Source organism: Euleptes europaea, chromosome 1, assembly GCF_029931775.1.
Source record: "Euleptes europaea isolate rEulEur1 chromosome 1, rEulEur1.hap1, whole genome shotgun sequence".
Taxonomy (NCBI): Eukaryota; Metazoa; Chordata; class Lepidosauria; order Squamata; family Sphaerodactylidae; genus Euleptes; species Euleptes europaea.
In genome coordinates, this window is record NC_079312.1 from 177170447 (window position 1) to 177190707 (window position 20261).

The following is a 20261-nucleotide window of genomic DNA, read 5'->3' on the forward strand; positions in this document are numbered from 1 at the left end:
GTGGGATTTCTCTTATTTGGGATAATCCTGCTTCTGGTGGTTACGCAGAAGGGGTGAGGAGTTTTGCTTGGCGGAGAAGCTCCCACAAAGACTTAGCTGCCCCTTTGGTTTTGATAATTCACCTGGTGCTGTCTGCTTACCTTCAGGCATACCTTTGCAATAATAGAATCATCAAGCTGGAAGGGACCCTCAGGGTCATCTAGTCCCATCCCCTGCACAATGCAGGAAATTCACAACTACCTCCCCCCCCCCACCCAAACCCCCAGTGATCCCTACTCCATGCCCAGAAGATGGGGAGAAACCCTCCAGGATTCCTGGCCAATCTGGCCTGGAGGAAAATTGCTTCCTGACCCCAAAGTGGCAATCAGCATTACCCTGGGCATGCAAGGAAGGGCTACGAAAGCCGAACACTGATGCAACCCTTCCCGCCCTCCCTCTCATGAGCTGCCTAAGGTCATAGAATCAGCCTTGCTGGCAGATGGCCATCTAGCCTCTGCTTAAAAACCTCAAAAGGAGGAGAGCCCACCACCTCCCGAGGAAGCCTATTCCACTGAGGAACCACTTTAACCATAAGGACCGGGAACTTGGGATTTTAAAATGAAATTCCATATCTTTAGAAACTTGAATTAAACCTGATGCCACATCCTTTACTTTTTCATCCCTCCCACAAAATGCAAACTGGCCTTTGGGGGGGGGGGTCAGGTTTCCCTCCTCGGTCACTGCATACCCAGTTCTGTCCCCCTTTTTCACTTTGGCCAGCTGTGTGTCTCTGAGAGGGGCTGTGCGTTTTCCCACCTTTGGCTATTACTAGCAAGCGCTGCCGGTCCACCGCCGTCGTTTGCACCTGAAGCCCATCCGTGGCCAGACGGTTTGCCAACTGGCAGCCTGCTCCGTACACCTTCCGAGCCTTGGGAAGCTCCGTGGGGGGGACTCAGTTCCAAATCTGCACGCTCAGGATCGCAGCCCGTGCTTGTTTGTTGCTTGGCAGTACGAGAAGCTTCTTTTCTGGGAGTGGCACCCGTGACCTGCAGCCTCCTAGGCATTCAGCAGCAAAATCAATTTCTCTCTTTCTCTCTTTCTCTCTCTCTCTCTCTCTCTCTCTCTCTCTCTTTACTTCTGATTCAAGAATTTCCCCGGAAGCTGCCAAGAGCCAAACCCTGCTCTGACCCGAACCGAGTGCGAGAACCGGGGGAAGTGGAGTTTGACATTGAGGTCAGTCGGGAGTTGCAGGGAGCTGGACGGGGGAAGGCGGAGAGCCAATGAGGAGCTTGGCTGGAGTTCGGCCCCATCTGGGTTTAAACCAGGACCAGTTTTGAATGCCCGAGCTTAGGTTGTGGGAGCAGACCAAGTTCTAATACTGGGGAATCTGAGAGCCAGGAGGTCTCCCATTGAATTAATCCCAAGGATTCACCCACCCACTCCACTTATTAGGTACCCTGTTATCCTCTTCAGGGCTCAGTGAAACAGCCACTGCTTGGCATGCAGAAGGTCCCAGGTTCAATCCCTGGCATCTCCAGTTAGAAAAAGAACTAGGCAGTAGGTGATGGGAAAGACCTCTTCCTGAGACCCTGGAGAGCCACTGACAGTCTGAGTAGACAATACTGAACTTGATTGACCAACTGTCTGATTCAATGCAAGGCAGCTTCATGTGTGTTCATGTATGAAGCACTTTTAGAGGAGGGGCCATGGCTCAGTGGTAGAGCATCTGCTTGGCATGCAGAAGGTCCCAGGTTCAATCCCCAGCATCTCTAGTTAAAAGGATCAGGTGGTAAGCGATATGAAAGGCCTCTGCCTGAGACCCTGGAGACTGCCACTAGTCTGAGTGGACAGTATTGACCTTGATGGATCGATGGTCTGATTCAGTATAAGGCAGTTTCATGTGTTTGGGGAAGGGCCGTGGCTCAGTGGTAGAGCATCTGCTTGGCAAGCGGAAGGTCCCAGGTTCAATCCCCGGCATCTCCAGTTAAAGGGACTAGGCAAGTAGGTGATGGGAAAGACCCCTGCTTGAGATCCTGGAGAGCTGCTGCCGGTCTGAGTAGACAATACTGACCTTGATGGACCAGGGTCTGATTCAGTATAAAGCAGCTTTGGGTGTGTGTTCATATGTGGCGTGTTCTGCTCTTAGACTAAGTTCTTTTCTGAACAGCAATGCTTTCCCCCCCTGTGCATCCATCTTGGTCTGGATGCTCTTTGCTCCCCTTGGTTCGGGTGGGTACCAGCCATTGCTTGCCTGCAATGGAATAAGGAATACCCCCCCCCTGCAACCTCCACCCACTCTTCCTTCCCAGGAGATTCAAAACAGATAAAAGGACGTATTTCTTTGCACAACACATAGTTAAATTGTCCACTCCCCATCACCACATCCTGGAGCAGGGAGTGCCACATGTTCATGGAGGAGAGAGCTATCCATGGCTATGAGTCAGAATGGATACTGGTCATGATGCACACCTCTTCTCTCCAGGATCAGGGGAGCATGCCCATTATATTAGGTGCCGTGGAACACAGGTAGGACAATGCTGCTGCAGTTGTCTTGGTTTGTGGGCCCCTGTGTGAACAGACTGCTGGACTTGATGGGCCTCGGTCTGATCCAGCAGGGCTTTTCTGATGTTCTTATGTAGGAGGACTACACCACGGAAGAGGAGGAGGAAGAGGAGGTGTCTGGTGATGAGCAGCTGGAGGGCGGCAGCAGCGCCGGCGGGATCCTGGACCTGCTGAAAGCCAGTCGGCAGGTGGGCGGGGCGGACTACGACGAGCTCAGGTGAGACGCGGTGGCCCGGCAGGACTCCCGGCTGTCCTTGAGAGCTTTTGCCGCTGTGCAGCTTCTGGGTAGTTCCGCCTTCGGGACGGGGCTTGCGCAGGAGAGGCCCCAGGTTCTCCAGAACGCACAGGGAATCTGTCTTTGCCCACGGAGGAAACTCGCCCTGTCGTATCGGAAAAATGTGACGCGTGTTGACTTCGTTGACAGGGAGTCGCGGACCTGTGGTGAGGCGGTTTGGAGCCTTCCTCCTAAGGGGCCTTCCTGCAAATGGAGCACATACTGCAGAGCGCGACGAGTACACTCCCTGTATTACCTGGGCCTCGCAGTCCCGAAGTCAATACCTAGAGTTGGAAGGGGGACCACCAGAATCATCCAGTCCAACCCCCTGCACAATGCAGGAAATTCACAACTGCCTCTCCCCCCCGCATCTTGAAGGGCTGTCATCTAGAGGAGGGTGCTGAGTTGTTTTCTGTTGCCCCAGAAGGTCGGGCCAGAACCAACAGGTTGAAATTAAATCAAAAGAGTTCCCGTCTAGACATTAAGAAGAATTTTCTAACAGTGAGAGCGGTTCCTTAGTGGGACAGGCTTCCTCGGGAGGTGGTGAGCTCTCCTTCCCTGGAGGTTTTTAAGCAGAGGCTAGATGGCCATCTGTCAACAATGCTGATTCTATGACCTTGGGCAGATGATGAGAGGGAGGGCATCTTGGCCATCTTCTGGAGTAGGGGTCACTGGGTGTGTGTGTGGGGGGGAGGTAGTTCGGAATTTCCTGCATTGTGCAGGGGGTTTGACTAGATGACCCTTGTGGTCCACCTTCCAGCGCTATGATTCGAAGGGCGTGTGGGTCATGGCACTCCCAGCCACACCTGCTGGCCCGAGCTATCAGGGAAAGGGTGCGCAGGTGGCGCTGAGCATTGGTGGTAGGAGGGCTTGTAAATGGGAGAAGGATGCAAAAGCCCATGGCTGCGGAAAGAGGGCATGGGGGGGGGGCAAAACCTGGAACTGGTCCTGCGTCTCGCACAGGAAGAGCCCCTTGGGGTGGAGAAAGGCTCCAATAAAACAACACAAAAAGGGGAAAACTCAACCAATTATGTAAAGAAAGCTTCAAAGGTTTAGCTACAAATTATACACTACACAAGGTGTACACAGTAAAATTGTTAAGAACACAGGGCCAGGAATGCAGGCTACCTGTAAAAAATACCAGTTATAAAAATTCTTATACACTGTCGATATATAGTCCATGTAAATGACCGATACTAGACCAGATGCTTTTCAGCCTGAATAGGCCTTCTTCATTGGTCATAAACACAGAAAGTTCCGGATGTGTTTTTTAGAACTTTCTGTATTCATGACCACCGAGGAAGGCCTACTCCGGCGGAAACACGTATGCTCTAGCATCGGTCATTTACACTGATTGCATATTAACTGTGTATAGGAATTTTATAACTGAGATTTTTAGACATAGCCTGAATTCCAGGTCCTGCATTTTTAACAATTTTATAGTATACGCCTTGCAATAAATGTAATCATTTTGTTTTCGTTTATAGTTTGTAGCCCAACCTTTAACTCTCTCTGGAAAAAGGGTCCAACCTAAGGTACTCCGTTCAAAGTTTGGCTTTTCTTTAACTTCTTTTGGTAAACAGTAAGTGTATTCTTGGGGGTGGGGCGGGGCTGATCCATGCCTCAATGCCGGCGGTTCCATGTGCCCTTGGTCTTCTGCCCAAGTGCCCTCTCACGTCTTGTGGTAGGGGCCGTGGCTCAGTGGCAGACCATCTGCTTGGCATGTAGAAGGTCCTGGGTTCAACCCCCAGCATTCCAGTTAAAGGGACTAGGCAAGAAGTGATGTGAAAGACCTCTGCCTGAGACCCTGGAGAGTCTTGAGTGGACAATACTGACTTTGATGGACCAAGGGTCTGATTCAGTACAAGGCAGCTTCATGTGTTCTCTCCCCCCAAGTGATGCCCCCGCCTCCCCCAGCACTCAGGAGGCCATCCAGGGCATGCTGTGTATGGCCAACCTTCAGTCTGCATCGTCCTCACCGGGGGCCTCCGCACTGCAAGCCTGGCTGGCGGCCAGCGGACACGAGCGTGGCTCGGCGGGAGCCTCCGGAGCTCAGCGCTCGGGGAAGAGGCCCGTCAAGCGCCCGGCCCACCACAGCACCGAGAGCGAGGAAGAGGAGGCCAGCATGGACGAGCAGGAGAGCCTGGGGGCCTGCTTCAAGGATGCCGAGTACAGTAAGGATCGTCCCTCCCGGGTGGGGATGCAGAGGAGGAGAGAGTTCAGCCACGCCCTGAACTGAACAGGATTCAGTCCCAGCGTGGTGTAGTTGTTAAGAGCGGTGGACTCTAATCTGGTGAACCAGGTTTGATTCTCCACTCCTCCACATAAGTGGTGGACTCTAATCTGGTGAACCAGGTTTATTTCCCCACTCTTCCACATGAAGCAAGCTGGGTGACCTTGAGCTATTCACAGCTCTCTTAGAGTTCCCTCAGACCCACCTACCTCACAGGATGTCTGCTGTGGGGAGGGGAAGGTGATTGTAAGCCAGTTTGAGTCCTCCTTAAGTAGCAGAGACAGTTGGCATATGCAAACCAACTCCTCCTTCTCTCTTTCTCTCTCTCTTTGTAGTTTACCCTTCCTTGGAATCTGATGAAGATGACCCAGCGCTGAAGTCACTACCAAAGAAAAAGAAAAGCACAGACGATGCTCCGTGGAGTCCAAAGGGTAAGTAAGACAGTGGTCCTCAAGACTTAGGTTGCCATGAGGAGGAACATAAGAACATAAGGAAAGCCCTGCTGGATCAGACCAGGGCCCATCAAGTTCAGCGGTCTGTTCACACACTGGCCAACCGGGTGCCTCTACGAAGCCCCCAAACATGACAACTGCAGCAGCATTATCCTGCCTGCGTTCCACAGCACTTAATATAACAGGCAGGTTCCTCTAAGACTGGAGGGAAGAGGCGTGCATCATGACTAGTATCCAGTTGGACTCATAGCCATGGATAGCCCCATCCTCCATAAGAACTTAAGGAAAGCCCTGCTGGATCGGACCAGGGCCCATCAAGTCCAGCATTTTGTTCACACAGTGGCCAACCAGGTGCCTCTAGAAAGCCCACAAGCAAGACAACTGCAGCAGCATTATCCTCCCTGTGTTCCACAGCACCTAAGATAATAGGCAGAAATTCCAAGCTGTCCCTCTCAAAGTCAGAGATTCTCTTTTGGAACTTTTTTTTGGGGGGGGGCTGTCAAGTCATAGTCAAATTGTGGTGATCCCCTTATGGTTTTCAAGGCAAGAGATGTTCAGAGGCGGTTTGCCATTGCCTGCCTCTGCATAGCAACCCTGGAATCCCTTGGTGGTCTCCCATCCATGTTCTGACCAGGGCTGACCCTGCTTAGCTTCCGAGATCTGACAAGATCGAACTAGCCTCAGCTGTTTCAGCTTTTGAAACAAGTCAGTTAGGAAGTCAGAGGGCAGCCCCTGACCCGATCTCATGCCTCCCCCTCTTTGCAGCCCGGGTCACCCCCAGCTTGCCGAAGCAGGACCGCCCCATACGCGAGGGCACCCGTGTTGCTTCTGTCGAGACTGGGCTGGCTGCCGCCGCGGCCAAACTGGCCCAGCAGGTAACGGCGGGACTTGTTTGCCGGGAGGGGGGCGCCGGATACGGGCTCCGTCACACCGGGTCTCCGAGGGGGGGGAGCGGCCTTCCCCTTCGGCTCAGCTTCGCCCTCTTGGCAGAGCGAGCCGGGAGGTGGTTCGGGGGGTAGGACTGGGGTTCGGAAGCAGGTTGCGGACCCTCCTGATGGTCACATTAATCTTAAAAGTTTTGATTTTTCTTTAGAAATAAAAGGAGTGAACATAAAAATAGGGGTTGGGGCATTACAATAATGCATCAAAAATCTTGTATCTACTGTTCAGTCGATGGTTTGGAGCGGCAGACGCTAATCTGATGAATGGGATTTGTTTCCCCACTCCTCCACATGAAGCCAGCTGGGTGACCTTGGGCTAGTCACAGCTCTCTTGGAGCTCTCTCAGCCCCACCTACCTCACAGGGTATCTGTTGTGGGGAGAGGAAGGGACGGTAATTGTAAGCCGGTTGGATTCTCCCTTAAGTGGTAGAGAATATAAAAACCAACTCTTCTTCTTCTTCTTCAGTTGCACGAAAAAAATAATATATCTACACTGGGTGTGACTATACCTTATGTCCCAGTTCAGTCTGTAGCATTCTAGAGTGTAATGTATTTGTTTTCTATTTCTATGTTTCTGTTGAGCTTACACAAAAATACATTTTAATAACACATTTTTAATATTATCTTTATCAAACTCCTCGTAGCTTATGCTGTTCTCACGTAAGCATAATAAAGCCTCCTATATTTTTTTAAAAAAATCTTCTCTGGGTCATTAAAGGTCACATTCTTGAATCCTTTTCCTGCAGGTGGGGGTACCCAAACCTTTTTTAAAAATAGCAAACCAATCAGTTTTAAAATAACAAAGTCCAGCGACTGGATAACTTTAGCGGTTGTGGGCCTTGCTGGACTCCTGGGAACCCTTGGCCCTCGCAACGTACTGGATTTGTTTCCCCACTCCTCCCCATGAAGCCCGCTGGGTGACCTTGGGCTAGTCACAGCTCTCTCGGCCCCACCTCCCTCCCATGGTGTCTGTTGCGGGGAAGGGAAGGGAAGGTGATTGTAAGCTGATTTGATTCTTAAGTGGTGGAGAAAGTCAGCATATTTAAAAAACAAAATAAAAACATGCAGGTGCCATGCTAGTGCCAGGCAGGCATGGGATCTTGTGTAAGTAACTCCCCTCCCCCACCCCATGGAAGGCCTGTGTGGGGGACGGCCCCTCGGATGCAGAACAGGGAAGCCCTTCATTGTTTTCTCCGTCTTAAGGAGCAACAGAAGGTGCAGCGGAAGAAACTCGCCGTGAAAAGGAAACCGCCGTCTCCAAAGGCGCCCAGCCCGGAACCAGAGCCGGAACCGGTGGAGGAAGAAGTGGAACTCGACCTGCCGCCCCAGCCGGATCCGGACCCCGTGGCAACGCTGGTGCCCACCCCTCCAACACCTGAGCCCAAACAGGAGCAGTTCGCCGGCAGCCTCGCAGATCATGAGTACACCGCCCGGCCCAGCGTCTTCGGAATGGCCCAGGTGAACCGCGGCTCCACGCCCATGGCACCAGGCGTCTTCCTGTCCCAGCGGCGCCCTTCGGCCGGCTCGCCAGGCCCCCAGGCGGCACAGGGTAAGTGGGCGCGCCTGGCCTTTTGGAACGGAGCGGTGCCATTGGAGCTGGTTGCGGGGGAGGGGGGGAGCCCTGGAATCATTCCAGAGATACTGGCCCTGCTGTGGAAACCATTTTGCCCAAAAAGGGTAAAAAGTTGGGTTCATTAGTGCGAGAACGGCTTTTGGCAGGCCCGCTCTAAACAGAAGAACATAAGGAAAGCCCTGCTGGATCAGACCAAGGCCCATCAAGTCCAGCAGTCTGTTCACATGGCAGCCAACCAGGGGTCTCTGGGAATCCCACAAACAAGACAGCTGCAGCAACATTGTCCTGCCTGCGTTCCATGGCACCTAATATCATAGGCATGCACCTCTGATCCTGGAGTGAATTGCTTCTAGTCATGATGCATACCTATTCTCTCCAGTCTCAGAGGAACATGCCGATTATATTAGGTGCTGTGGAACGCAGGTAGGATGGTGCTGCTGCAGTGATCTTGCTTGTGGGCTTCCGAGAGGCACCCGGTTGGCCTCTGTGTGAAAAAACTGCTGGCCTTGATGGGCCTTGGTCTAATCCAGCAGGGCTTTCCTTATGTTCTCATGGAGCGACCTCACCCCCTTTTTCTCCCTTTGCCCAGGGAAACGCCCCAAGAAAGGTTTGGCGACGGCCAAGCAGCGCCTTGGCCGCATCCTGAAGATCCATCGTAATGGCAAGCTGCTGCTCTGAACGCTGCCCCCGGGTTGGCTCCAGACCTCGCTCCCTTGGATGCTCGAGGAGGGGCGGAGGGCGCAGGGACACATTAGGAGGCTGGCTGCCAGGACAGTGGGGTATGGACGTGGCCCTCGCGACCCGCACGGATCAGAGCCAGGACCGAGCTGCCCCTGCCACAGGAAGCAATTGGCAGCAGCATTGGCGTCCACCCGAACTGCACCGGCTTCCCCAGAGGGGTGGGGCCACGCAGGCCCAGGGCTCCCCCAGGCCCACGGACTCTGGATCCCTACCTCGGCCCGATGCACTTCCTTTCGTTCTGGGGCTGATACCTTGGGAGGATTCTCCTTTCCCTCTGCCAAACCACGTGAGGAGGCATTGATTTGCATCTCGCTCCTCCCCCCCGAAAACTGCTTCATCACCTTTTGGATTTTTGGCTGTCGCACACAAATCCTGGCATCTCAGCGTGACTTTTTTTTGTTCGTTTCATTTGTTTTTTCTTTCTTTCCTTAACGGTTTTTCCCAAGCAGGAAGCCAATCTCCCGACGCCTTCGCTGAAACAGGTAGCCCGACCTTCCTCCATTCCCCGTCCCCTAGGGGCATGCCGCAAGGCTCAACGGCCCCTTGCGGGAACACCTTGATCTTTTCAGAGTAACCCACTAACTGGGCAGACTCCAAGGAGGCCGGAATCAGCCCCCCCCCCCCGGTTGGAAAATACAGTGGTGTTTTCCTTGTGCTCTTTCTGAAAAACCTGGACCAGCAATGGGGAGTGTGGGGAGGCTGGGGAAAGGTCCAAGCCCAGCGCGGCTGGGAACGCCCCTGGGTTGACTTTGAAGACTTTCAGGCTGGCCAGGTGAGGCGGGACAAGTTGAATCTGCCCCACGTGTTTTTATATACCAGCAGCGGCATCACTTGATTTATCTGGTCCTGGACCACACCACTTCCGAGTGCATGGGGAGGGGGTCAAACAGTTGAATGTCCGCCAGCACAGTAAAAAACTTTCTCGAACATTCAAAAGCAGCGTGTGGGTGAAGAGACTAGCTTAGAATCCGCTCTGTGGCTTTACCGTCGTGCGCCGGTAGAGGGGTCCATGCGTCTTGTGTTGAGTCTGAGGAGCAAGTTCAGTCTCGCAGTCAGAAGTGGTCCAGTCCAGCACTGGATACCTTCCATATGGCTGCTGCCTCCAGGGAGGGGGGTGGTCGGAGTTACTCCACCTGGTGTCGATCCAGCCGGCTTCCTGCTAGGATAGGCCAGGAGCCAGGGCTTCGCTTCCACTGTGGTTCCCGTTGCCGGCATCTCCTGTTAATTTTCCCCTCCCCCGTTTGTACATGTTTGCCATAAAACAGTCTCCCCTGCCCCTTCCGCTCCACCCCTTCTGTGTAGCAGACGGGAACTGTATGTGGGAGAAAGGGCCCCCCGTCCCCCAGCAAGGACTTCAAGGCCTTTTTTACCCAGCCGCACGACTCAGTTTCTATGGCTGTTTCCCATATTTTTATGTCGGGCTCCAGCAGGCTTTGTGTAAAATGTTTGAATTCTATTTTTTAGGCAACTCTCTAGAAATGTGTGTTTAAAAAAAACAGAACAAGGCTGAGACTTTTTTATATATATATATTCAGGGTTAGAATAAAAAAAACCTTTGTTGGTTTAGAATGGCTTATGTATGGATGTGCTTTTCTGATTCTGAACTTCCTGGAATGAAAGGCTTTACTTGTACACAGTTTTTTTTTGGGGGGGGGCATGCTTTGCTTACAATGATTCATGCTTGAGAGAGAGAGAAGGGGCTCACTCCAGCAGTTGCAAAGGCCAGGTATGTGCAAGACCTGCCAGTTCACTGTTTCTAAACTAGGGCTGAACTCACACCTCACTGTGTTTGGGAAGAGCATTCTCTCCTAAAGATCATAGAATCATAGATTTGGAAGGGACCACCAGGGTCATCTAGTCCAACCCCCTGAACACTGCAAGAAATTCACAACTATGCCTTTAGTTGCAACACCACCTTTACCTCAGATTCCTGGAATCTACCGCAAAGGGAGATTACGGACGGACCCCCCCCCCCCTCCACATCCCCATAGCAAAGGTTGGGACGCAGTAGGGTTGCCAGGTCCCTCTTCGCTACCGGCGGGAGGTTTTTGGGGCGGAGCCCGAGGAGGGCGGGGTTTGGGGAGGGGAGAGACTTCAATGCCGTAGAGTCCAATTGCCAAAGCAGCCATTTTCTCCAGGTGATCTCTATCGGCTGGAGATCAGTTGTAATAGCAGGGGATCTCCAGCTAGCACCTGGAGGTTGGCAACCCTAGGATGCGGGAAGAAGGCCGCCGCGACGCGAGAGTGCTGGAATTCAGTCGCTTCCTGGTACAGCTTCTGCAAGCCGTGACCCTTGACCGTGGGAAGGGCGGCCCACTCACATTTCCCGCAGGTGGGAGGCCAGGTAGGAGCTGTACGGGCTCCCCAACAGACCCTCCACATCCTTGCGCTTCACCAGCCAGCAAGGGGCCTCATGCGCTCTCTGGGAGGAATCCTTTAGCACCTTGCTGACTTCCGCAACCGGCACCTTGCGAGTGCCCCTCCACAGCCAGGCCTCTGGTGCCCCCTGAGCAGGGCTCTGGGAAAGCCGGAAGTTGCTGTTCTGGAACTGGCCTGTGGAAGAACATATGGACTTTGGGGTAATTGCTGCACATAATATATAAGTAATGACAGGTGCAGTGTTGAAACACTAGAGCCAATAGGGCTGTCCCCATGCACACAGTAACCACATCTGTTTGTACTGACCTGGAGGTCCCCGGCTACCGAAATCTTGCCAGAGCTCGGAAGCTAAGCAGGGTCTGCCGTGGTTAGTACTTGGATGGGAGACCACTAAGGAAGTCCAGGGTTGCTTCGGAGAAGCAAGCAATGGGAAACTACCTCTGCTTATCTCGTGCCTTGAAAACCCTACGGGAGTTGCCATAAGTCGGCTATGACTTAGAATAGAATCATAGAGTTGGAAGGGACCACTAGGGACATCTAGTCCAACCCCCTGTACAATGCAGTGAATTCATCTCCCCCCGACACCCCAGTGACCCCTACTCCATGCCCAGAAGATGGCCAAGGTGCCCTCCCTCTCATGATCTGCCCAAGGTCATAGAATCAGCATTGCTGACAGATGGGCCATCTGCTTAAAAACCTCCAGGGAAGGAGAGCCCACCACCTCCCGAGGAAGCCTGTTCCACTGAGGAATCGCTCTGTTAGAAAATTCTTCCTAATGTCAAGACAGAAACTTTTTAAAATTTCAACCCATTGGTTCTGGTCCGACCTTCTGGAGCAACAGAAAACAACTCGGCACCATCCTCTATATGACAGCCCTCGAAGGACTTGAAGATGGTTTTCATATCATCTCTCAGTCTCCTCCTCTCCAGGCTAGACATACCCAGCTCCTTCAACCTTTCCTCATAGGACTTGGTCTCCAGACCCCTCACCATCTTTGTTGCCCTCCTCTGGACACGTTCCAGCTTGTCTACATCCTTAAATTGCGGTGACTTGACGCCCCTTTCTACCACCAACTGAATGAATAAATGAAAATTGCCCGACATGGCCCTCCTGCCGTAGGTAAGGCAAGACTGGATTAAGTCGCGTGCAGCAAGGATGGTGGAAGAGAACTTGCTCTCCTTCCCCATTCCCCTGTAGCCATGCTTGGAGGAAGAGTCGCTCACCTAACAGACCACGTGCCGAAGACGACAGCCCCGCGCCGTTCACCACGTAGAAGCCCAGGTGGTCCAGCTGCAGGGGGGTGGGGTGGCTGTAGCGATGGAGCAGCACGAGGAATTCCACCCCATGTCCGATCCAGATGGAGACTTTGGCCTCAGGCCACACGGAGATCGCCAGCTGGGCCCTCTGGACGGCAGCCCTCCGGGCAAATGGAAACACCAGCGTATCTTCCCCGCGCAGCGTCACGCCGTCCCGTGTCACGTTGACCACGTAGGTCGCCCGGGGGTGGTCTACCACCACGCTAATGACATCGAGGTACGTGCGGGGACGGTCCTCATGGCCTGGCCTGAATGGGGCACCCATTAAATGGCCGTTGACCTCCAGTCCTGGGGGGGAGGGAAAAGGGCATCCATCTGCAGTGAAAAAGCAACAATCCTCCCTCTTCCCCGCTTCTCACCTGGAGAACAGGTGAAGAAACCACATCAGCTCTCACACACCTGCTCAGAGAGCCAGTGTGGTGTAGTGGTTAAGAGCGGTGGTTTGGAGCGGTGGACTCTCACCTGGAGAACCAGGTTCGATTCCCCACTCCACATGAAGCCAGCTGGGTGACCTTGGGCTAGCCGCAGCTCTCTTAGAGCTCTCTCAGCCCCACCCACCTCACAGGGTGTCTGTTGTGGGGAGGGGAAGGTGATTGTAAGCCAGATTGATTCTCCCTTAAATGGTAGAGAAAGTCAGCAGGGGGAATTTAGTGCTCTTTTTCCTTGTCCCCCTGTCTGGACATCAGGTTTTTTTCCCCAGTTGCTTCTTGTCAAAGAGAAAAACACAGAACTACTGTGTTTACAGATCCATTTTTAACCAAACATGGATTACCTTTACAAAGGAAAAGAAGAAGAGTTGGTTTTTTTATGCCCTGGTTTTCCCTATCTTTAAGGAATCTCAATCTGTCTTACAATCACCTTCCCTTCCTCTCCCCACAACAGACACCTTTGTGAGGTAGGTGAGGCTGAGAGAGTTCGGAGAGAACTGTGACTAGCCCAAGGTCGCCCAGCTGACTTCATGTGGAGGAATGGGGAATCAAACCCTGTTCTCCAGATTAGAGTTCACCACTTGGTGTAGAGCCAGTGTCATATAGTGGTTAAGAGCGGTGGTTTGGAGCAGTAGACACTAATCTGGAGAACCGGGCTTGATTCCCCACTCCTCCACATGAGCGGCGGATTCTAATCTGGCGAACCGGGTTGGTTTCCCCATTCCTACACATGAAGCCAGCTGGGTGACCTTGGGCTAGTCACAGTTCTCTCTGAACTCTCTCAGCCCCACCTTCCTCACAAGGTGTCTGTTGTGGGGAGAGGAAGGTGATTGTAAGCCGGTTTGAGGCTTCCTTACAGTAGAGAAAATCAGGGTATAAAAACCAACTCTCCTTCTTCACCCGGAAGACAGAAGGTGTATAAATAGACCTTGGGCCAGTCACAGCTCTCTCAGCCCCACCTACCTCACAGGGGAGGGGAAGGAGATTGTAAGCCAGGTTGATTCTTCCTTAAGTGGTAGAGAAAGTCAGCATATATTTTAAAAAAAACTCTTCTCTCTTAGCCACTACACCAGGCTGGCACTCTGCACATGCTTAGAAGTACTTGTCAGATCTCTCCTTTTTAAAAACAAACGCCTCCCGTGGGCATTCAAACTCTATGCACACTCACAAGCAGTTGGCCTGAGATGCCAGAATTCGTGGAAACAAAACGGAGCAAGTTTTAGGCACAGTGGGATCGTTCCCATTAGGGGCAGGCCGTGTTGGTTCCAGCGCTCTACTCTTCTTACCTGTCTGAGGGTCGCTCACCAAGTTCAGGATATCTCCTGGGCCTCCATCCAGGGTAAAGCACAAGTTCCCTAGCGAATGCGGTAACCGCACCACAAAGTGAGGGTCTCCGTCCACTGTAGCAAAACAAACGCAACAACAACAACAAAACCAAAATCACGATGGGTAACTGTGTTAGTGCCCTGACCTGGATGGCCCAGGCTAGCCTGATCGCGTCAGATCTCAGAAGATAAGCAGGGTCAGCCCTGGTTAGTATTTGGATGGGAGACCACCAAGGAATACCAGGCTTGCTGTGCAGAGGAAGGCACTGGCAAACCACCTCTGTGAGTCTCTTGCCATGAAAACCCCAAAAAGGGGTCGCCATAAGTCGGCTGTGACTTGACAGCACTTTACACGCACACACAACTGTGTTAGTCGGTCACTAGCAGTAGAAAAGAGCAGGAGTCCAATAGCACCTTAAAGACTAACAACATTTCTGGCAGGGATATGAGCTTTTGTGAGCCACAGCTCACTTCTTCAGATTAAAATTTCTGGCAGGGAAATTGAGCTTTTGTGAGCCACAGCTCACTTCTTCAGATACTGCTAGAATGTGAGTCCATCTACCCTTAAGTAGAGACGAGTGAATTAGACACACAACGGCAATGTAAATGCCACAAGCAAGTAAATGGCATTAGCAGGCGTGATTGGGTTAGGTGTGATATGCAGAGGGGTAGTAGGCGCGGAGAAATCAGCATTGGTGATGAGGCAGGAATCCCAGATCTCTATTAAGTCTCAGAGAATGCATAGTCTTGAGCTTCATTATTAGTTGTAATTCAGCAGTCTCTCTTTCTAATCTCCCTTTGAAATCCCTGCAAGCGAAGCAGAAAGCCACGATTTTGTAGGGCAGGGGTGTGTGTGGATTTGGCCCCTTGAGAGCTCTTATCCGGCCTACGAGGCAGCCACCCCACCCCCCAATCTAGGCTGGCGCGGCATGGCCTGACCTGGCCAAGTGACATTTATGTCATACCCGGCCCTCGAAGGAAAAAAAAAAGAGTTGGTTTTTATATCCCAACTTTCTCTCCCACTTAAAGAAGAATCAAACCGGCTTACAATCACCTTTCCCTTCCCCTCCCCACAACAGACACCCTGTGAGGTGGGTGGGGCTGAGAGACAGTGACTAGCCCAAGGTCACCCAGCTGGCTTCGTGTGGAGGAGTGGGGAAACCAACCCAGTTCACCCAATTAGCACCCACCGCTCATGTGGCGGAGTGGGGAATCCAACCCGGTTCTCCGGATCAGAGTCCACCGCTCCAAACCACCGCTCTTCACCACCACACCACGCTAAGGGGTTCTATGGGCTTGAAATAGGAGCAACTTACCCCAAGAGGAGAAGGTGAAGAAGCCACCTTTAGAGGCACCAATCAGTTGGCCTGGAGTAAGGGGAGAAGTCTCATTAGTTATGCCAGGTATGAAGAAACCCAGTCTTTTTGGACATCAGGTACCACCCCTCCCAGTCTCAACAAAAGACCCCCCCTGCTCTGGTGAACTGGACGACCATTCTGTTTAACTGGTTTCCTCCGAAAGAATCTCACCAGGAGCTTTGATGAACTTTCAGGCTATGCTGGGATGCCTGCCCTGGACAGCCCAGACAATGTGGACCAACGTGGCCCAGAGAAAACATGACAGGAGCTGAGGATCGTACACATTCGTATGTCTCTCCATTTGGGGTTGCTAGCTTTTGATTGAGCCCAGGCAAGCCCAGATCTGGGAAGCTAAGTGGGGTCGGCCCTGGCTAGTGCTTGGATGGGAGACCGCCAAGGAAGTCCAGGGTTGCTACGCAGAGGCAGGCAACGGCAAACCACCTCTGAATGTGTCTTGCCTTGACCTGGATGGCCCAGACTAGACCGATCTTGTCCAATTTCAGTAGCTCGCATGAAGCTGCCTTATACTGAATCCCTTGGTCCATCAAAGTCAGTATTGTCTACTGAGACCGGCAGTGGCTGTCCAAGGTCTCCTGCAGAGGTCTTTCCCATCACCTACTTGCCTGGTCCCTTTAACTGGAGATGCCGGGGATTGAACCTGGGACCTTCTGCATGCCAAGCAGAGGCTCTACCACTGAGCCACAGCCCCTCCAGGGTCAGCCCTGGTTTGTGCTTGTATGGGAGGATCACCAAGGAAGTCCAGGATCGCTATGCAGAGGCAGGCAATGGCAGACCACCTCTGGACGCCTCTTGCCTTGATAACCCTACTGGCTCGCCATAAACCAGCTGTGACCGGATTTTAAAAATGCTTTGATTTAAAACTCTCTTCCCAGGTGAGGCCAGGACAGGGTCTGGGCTGAGGTGGCAAAGGAACCAAACCGGAGCCTGCCTGTTTCTGAGTGTAATCTGGCAAGTCCCTGGACAAAAGCTGGCCAAATCTAGAGCATGCTGGCTGCTGAGGCCCAAGAGAACACGGTTTTCTTGTTGAGACTAGTAAAACCCTGGCTGGTTGTCAGCCTCGCTTCCCTTGGGGCCCCCCTGTCATGTAGGGACGTACCTGAATCACTCTCCCGTTCTTCTAATAAATCTGCAAAGGAAGATCTGTTTTCAGTGGCACTTAGAAGCAAAGCCTTCCTGGCCCTCTGATAGGGTTGCCAGCTCTGGGTTGGGAAATACCTGAAGATTTGGGGGCTGGAACGTGAGGAGGGCAGGGTTTGGGGAGAGGAGGGACTTCAATGCCATAGAGTCCAATTGCCAAACCAGGCATTTTCTCCAGGGGAACTGATCTCTATCGGCTGGAGACCAGTTGTAATAGCAGGAGACATTTGTAACAGCATGAGTAAGGACATTTGATCCCATCCAACGGAGGAGCGTGTTACTATACAGCCCGAGTTGGCAGCTGAAGAAGACCTCCTCTAGTGGTCGAAACAGGGAATATCCGGCACCCTGTATTATATATATACGTGATCTACTATTGCCACTCGTTCTACTTAGGAGTCAATATACTCCAAACAGCAGCAACGAAAGATACCTGCTACTTCCACCACCAAGTCTGGACGCTATTGAGAGTATATCCACGTCTCCTTGGTGCAAGTTTGGCGAGATACTTGCATAAAAGACTTTTTGATAAGGACCTGGAGGTTGACAACCCTAGGCTGAGAGAGTTCAGCGAGAACTGTGTCTAGCCCAAGGTCACCCAGCTGGCTTCATGTAGAGGAGCAGGGAAATACCGCAAAACTCAGCAATGCACAGAATTACCTGAATAGTCTTCATAATCCATGCTACCTAAGAAGGAAACAAGCAGAGTTGAGAATTTACATTATTTGGGTGTGGGAGGGTGAGAGGGTGGCATAGATTAGAACAGGGGTCCCCAACCTTTTTGAATCTGTGGCACCTTTGGGACAGCGTGGTAGGTAGGCGCAGCCACAAAGTGGCTACCGGAGGAGGCAGAACCAGACACAGTTTACTTCCATTCACACAGTGAAGCTCCTTATGCTAAGGTGGCACCTGTTGCCAAAAACAACATTAAAAAAAATCTACACAGCCAATCAGAAAGCCCTACCTGAGCAAAAGCCCTACCTGAGCAAAAGCCCTACCTGAGCAAAAGCCCTACCTGAGCAAAAGCCCTACCTGGCCCCGCCCACTTTCTATAAACAGCGTTCTCTTGAAAAGTGCCAAGACATCCACGTTGGGGACCCCTGGATTCGAATGTACTACAGCAGGGAAAGGACAAGAAAAGAAGAAGAGTTGGTTTTTATAGGCCAACTTTCTCTACCATTCAAGGGAAAATCAAACCGGCTTACAATCGTCTTCCCTTCCCCTCCCCACAACAGACACCCTGTGAGGTAGGTGGGGCTGAGAGAGCTGTGATTAGCCCAAGGTCGCCCAGCTGGCTTCATGTGGAGGAGTGGGGAAACAAATCCAGGTCACCAGATTAGCCTCCGCCGCTCAGGTGGCAGAGCGGGGAAATCAAACCCGGTTCTCCAGATCAGAGTCCACCGCTCCAAACCACCGCTCTTAACCACTACACCATCCTGGTGGAGATCTTTGGGAAGGCCCCCCCAAAAAAACCTGTAAAGCCAACCCTACATCTTGTCCCCTACCTGACTGTTGCTTGGCCTTCACAAAACTATACACCGCAGGTGGGTTCAGGGACTCCACGTATTCCCCGCCCAGGTCTACGGTCGAGAGCAACTCAGACTCTCCAGGTATGAGGAAAAGGCTGATGTTTGAGGCAGGGGTGGTGCTAGGAGTCCTGCTGGTTAATTCCCTGCCCTGGGAGAGCAGAGACGTAGCTCCGGGTGTCGCGCCCCAAGGCCCAGTGCTGTTCTGTGGCGGCTTCTCCGTGGCCACTTCCACCGCTGTCCGGCCCTTGGGCGTCGTCTTACTCCAAGGGATGTCCCCCGTCTCCGTCCTGGCACCGCCCCCCTGCCGGTGTGGGTGAGGCTGGCGGTCAGCAGCTGGCTGCGGGGAGGCCTCATGCTGCCCCACGCTGCCGGAGTCATTCCCAAGGACTTTTGCGGTGCCGAGCGGGTACGTGGTAGCGGGCACGCCGAGGACCGTGCCGGCGACCCCTCCCAGGACTTTGGTAATGGCTGTTCCTCTGGTCTCCTGAGCCGAGTGAGGTTGACCGGTCATCCTGAGCCTCCCAGCTCTGGTGGGACTGGGTTTGGGGGTTTTGGTGGGCGTTCTGGTAGCCCTGGTGGAGGTTGTGGCTCGAGGTGGCTTGGTGGAGCCGTGGAGGACCACAGGAGCCAGAGACGTAGCAGCAACTGCTGGACCTGGGGGGACTTTAACTGCTTTGGGGTGGCTCGCAGTAGGTAGCGGAGAAGCATGGCTGATGACGACGGTCGTGGCAGTCGCCAGTAGAGACGTGGGCCTGACGGCTTTGGGGATTCCGGTTGCTGCGACTGGCACCGGGGCAGTGGGCACGGGCCCAGGGCCTGCTGTGCCCTTGTGCGCTTTCGGGACCGCAGGGGCATGGGTCGCACCAAGTCCGGGAGCGGTTTTAGCCACTTTGGAGGGCCACGGTGACGCAGAGGTCCCCGACGCTTGCGTGGCTTTAAGCGCTCTGGTCGCCCCGGGAGGGGCGGTCGCTTTGGCCGGCGGCCCCTTCTCTCTCTCCTCTTCCGGCCGCACCACGATCAGGGAGGTGACGGGCGTGACAAAGTTGTACTTGAGGGACAGGTTGGTGGCCTTTTCGGTCAGCAGGTGCCGGGCCGCCGTGTCGTTGGCTCGGAACCGGGCCTGGAGAAGGTCCTGGATGGTAAAGTAGGCCCAGAGCCTCTGCACAAACCGGCCGATCTGGCCGGCGTCGCCAAGACAGCCGAAGGGAGCGGCTTCCGTGGCGTTGGCGGAGATGTCGTTCTCCAAGCTCAGCAGGCCCTCCTGGCCGTGCCCCGTCGTGCGTACCCGCAGCTCCGACGCCCCTGACTTCATCCGCCCGGCCACCACCAGCTCCGAGCCCTGGAAATAATTGGGGAACAGGTTCCTGGTGAGATCTTGGGCGACCCCGTCCAGGTAGGACAGCTCCACATCGTACAGCAGAGGGCTGGCGATCTCGTCGTAGAAACCCTTGAGCTGGAGGGTGGCGTCGGCGTCCTCGTAGATACGCCGGGCCACGCCTCGGTTCTCCAGCGACAGGCGCCTCAGTAGCCCGTAGTCCGCGTCGTCGCCAAAGGCCAGGCCGAAGAGAGAGATGGCGCCCCGCAGAGCCCGCTGGGCGTTGGCGAGGATGCGGCTGCCAGCCGTCACCCCCGAGGTGGGTTCGCCGTCTGTCAGGAAGATGATCAGTGGGATTCTCGGTTCTCTAGTCGCCTTCCCTGCCGTGGGGGAGCTCTGGTTGAAGACGGAGGCCGCTGCGAGCAAAGCCGCGTTGATATCCGTCCCTGGGGAACAGAAAGCCAGAGGAGGTCAGAAGGCAGGACTGCTGACTTCCCTGAGGAAAAAATGGTGTCTAACGGAAAAGAAGAAGAAGAAGAAGCACCAGCAGCATCGGAAGAAGCAGAAGAAGAAGGTTGGTTTTTATACCCCACTTTTCTCTACCTTTAAGGAGTCTCAGAACGGCTTACAATCACCTTCCTCTCCCCACAACAGACACCTTGTGAAGGAGGTGGGGCTGAGAGAGTTTAGAAAGAGCT

At 53.4% G+C, this 20261-nt stretch overlaps 2 protein-coding genes across 2 annotated transcripts in view; one reads left to right on the top strand and one right to left on the bottom strand.

Moving 5' to 3' along the window:
* PHF8 (PHD finger protein 8) overlaps window positions 1-8692 on the top strand; it is a 29563-nt gene extending 20871 nt beyond the window's left edge. Inside the window, exons 15-21 of the mRNA XM_056850235.1 lie at window positions 1127-1212; window positions 2619-2758; window positions 4712-4989; window positions 5384-5479; window positions 6266-6375; window positions 7645-7990; window positions 8604-8692. Of these exons, the coding sequence (XP_056706213.1) occupies window positions 1127-1212; window positions 2619-2758; window positions 4712-4989; window positions 5384-5479; window positions 6266-6375; window positions 7645-7990; window positions 8604-8692 (1145 nt within the window). The remainder of the gene's footprint in view (window positions 1-1126; window positions 1213-2618; window positions 2759-4711; window positions 4990-5383; window positions 5480-6265; window positions 6376-7644; window positions 7991-8603) is intronic.
* A 2380-nt stretch (window positions 8693-11072) lies between these two features.
* ITIH6 (inter-alpha-trypsin inhibitor heavy chain family member 6) overlaps window positions 11073-20261 on the bottom strand; it is a 30563-nt gene continuing 21374 nt past the window's right edge. The window contains exons 8-14 of the mRNA XM_056866608.1: window positions 18225-20009; window positions 17380-17406; window positions 16679-16708; window positions 15520-15570; window positions 14165-14278; window positions 12358-12738; window positions 11073-11308 (exon numbers count right to left, since the gene is read on the bottom strand). Coding sequence (XP_056722586.1) covers window positions 11073-11308; window positions 12358-12738; window positions 14165-14278; window positions 15520-15570; window positions 16679-16708; window positions 17380-17406; window positions 18225-20009 — 2624 coding nt within the window. The remainder of the gene's footprint in view (window positions 11309-12357; window positions 12739-14164; window positions 14279-15519; window positions 15571-16678; window positions 16709-17379; window positions 17407-18224; window positions 20010-20261) is intronic.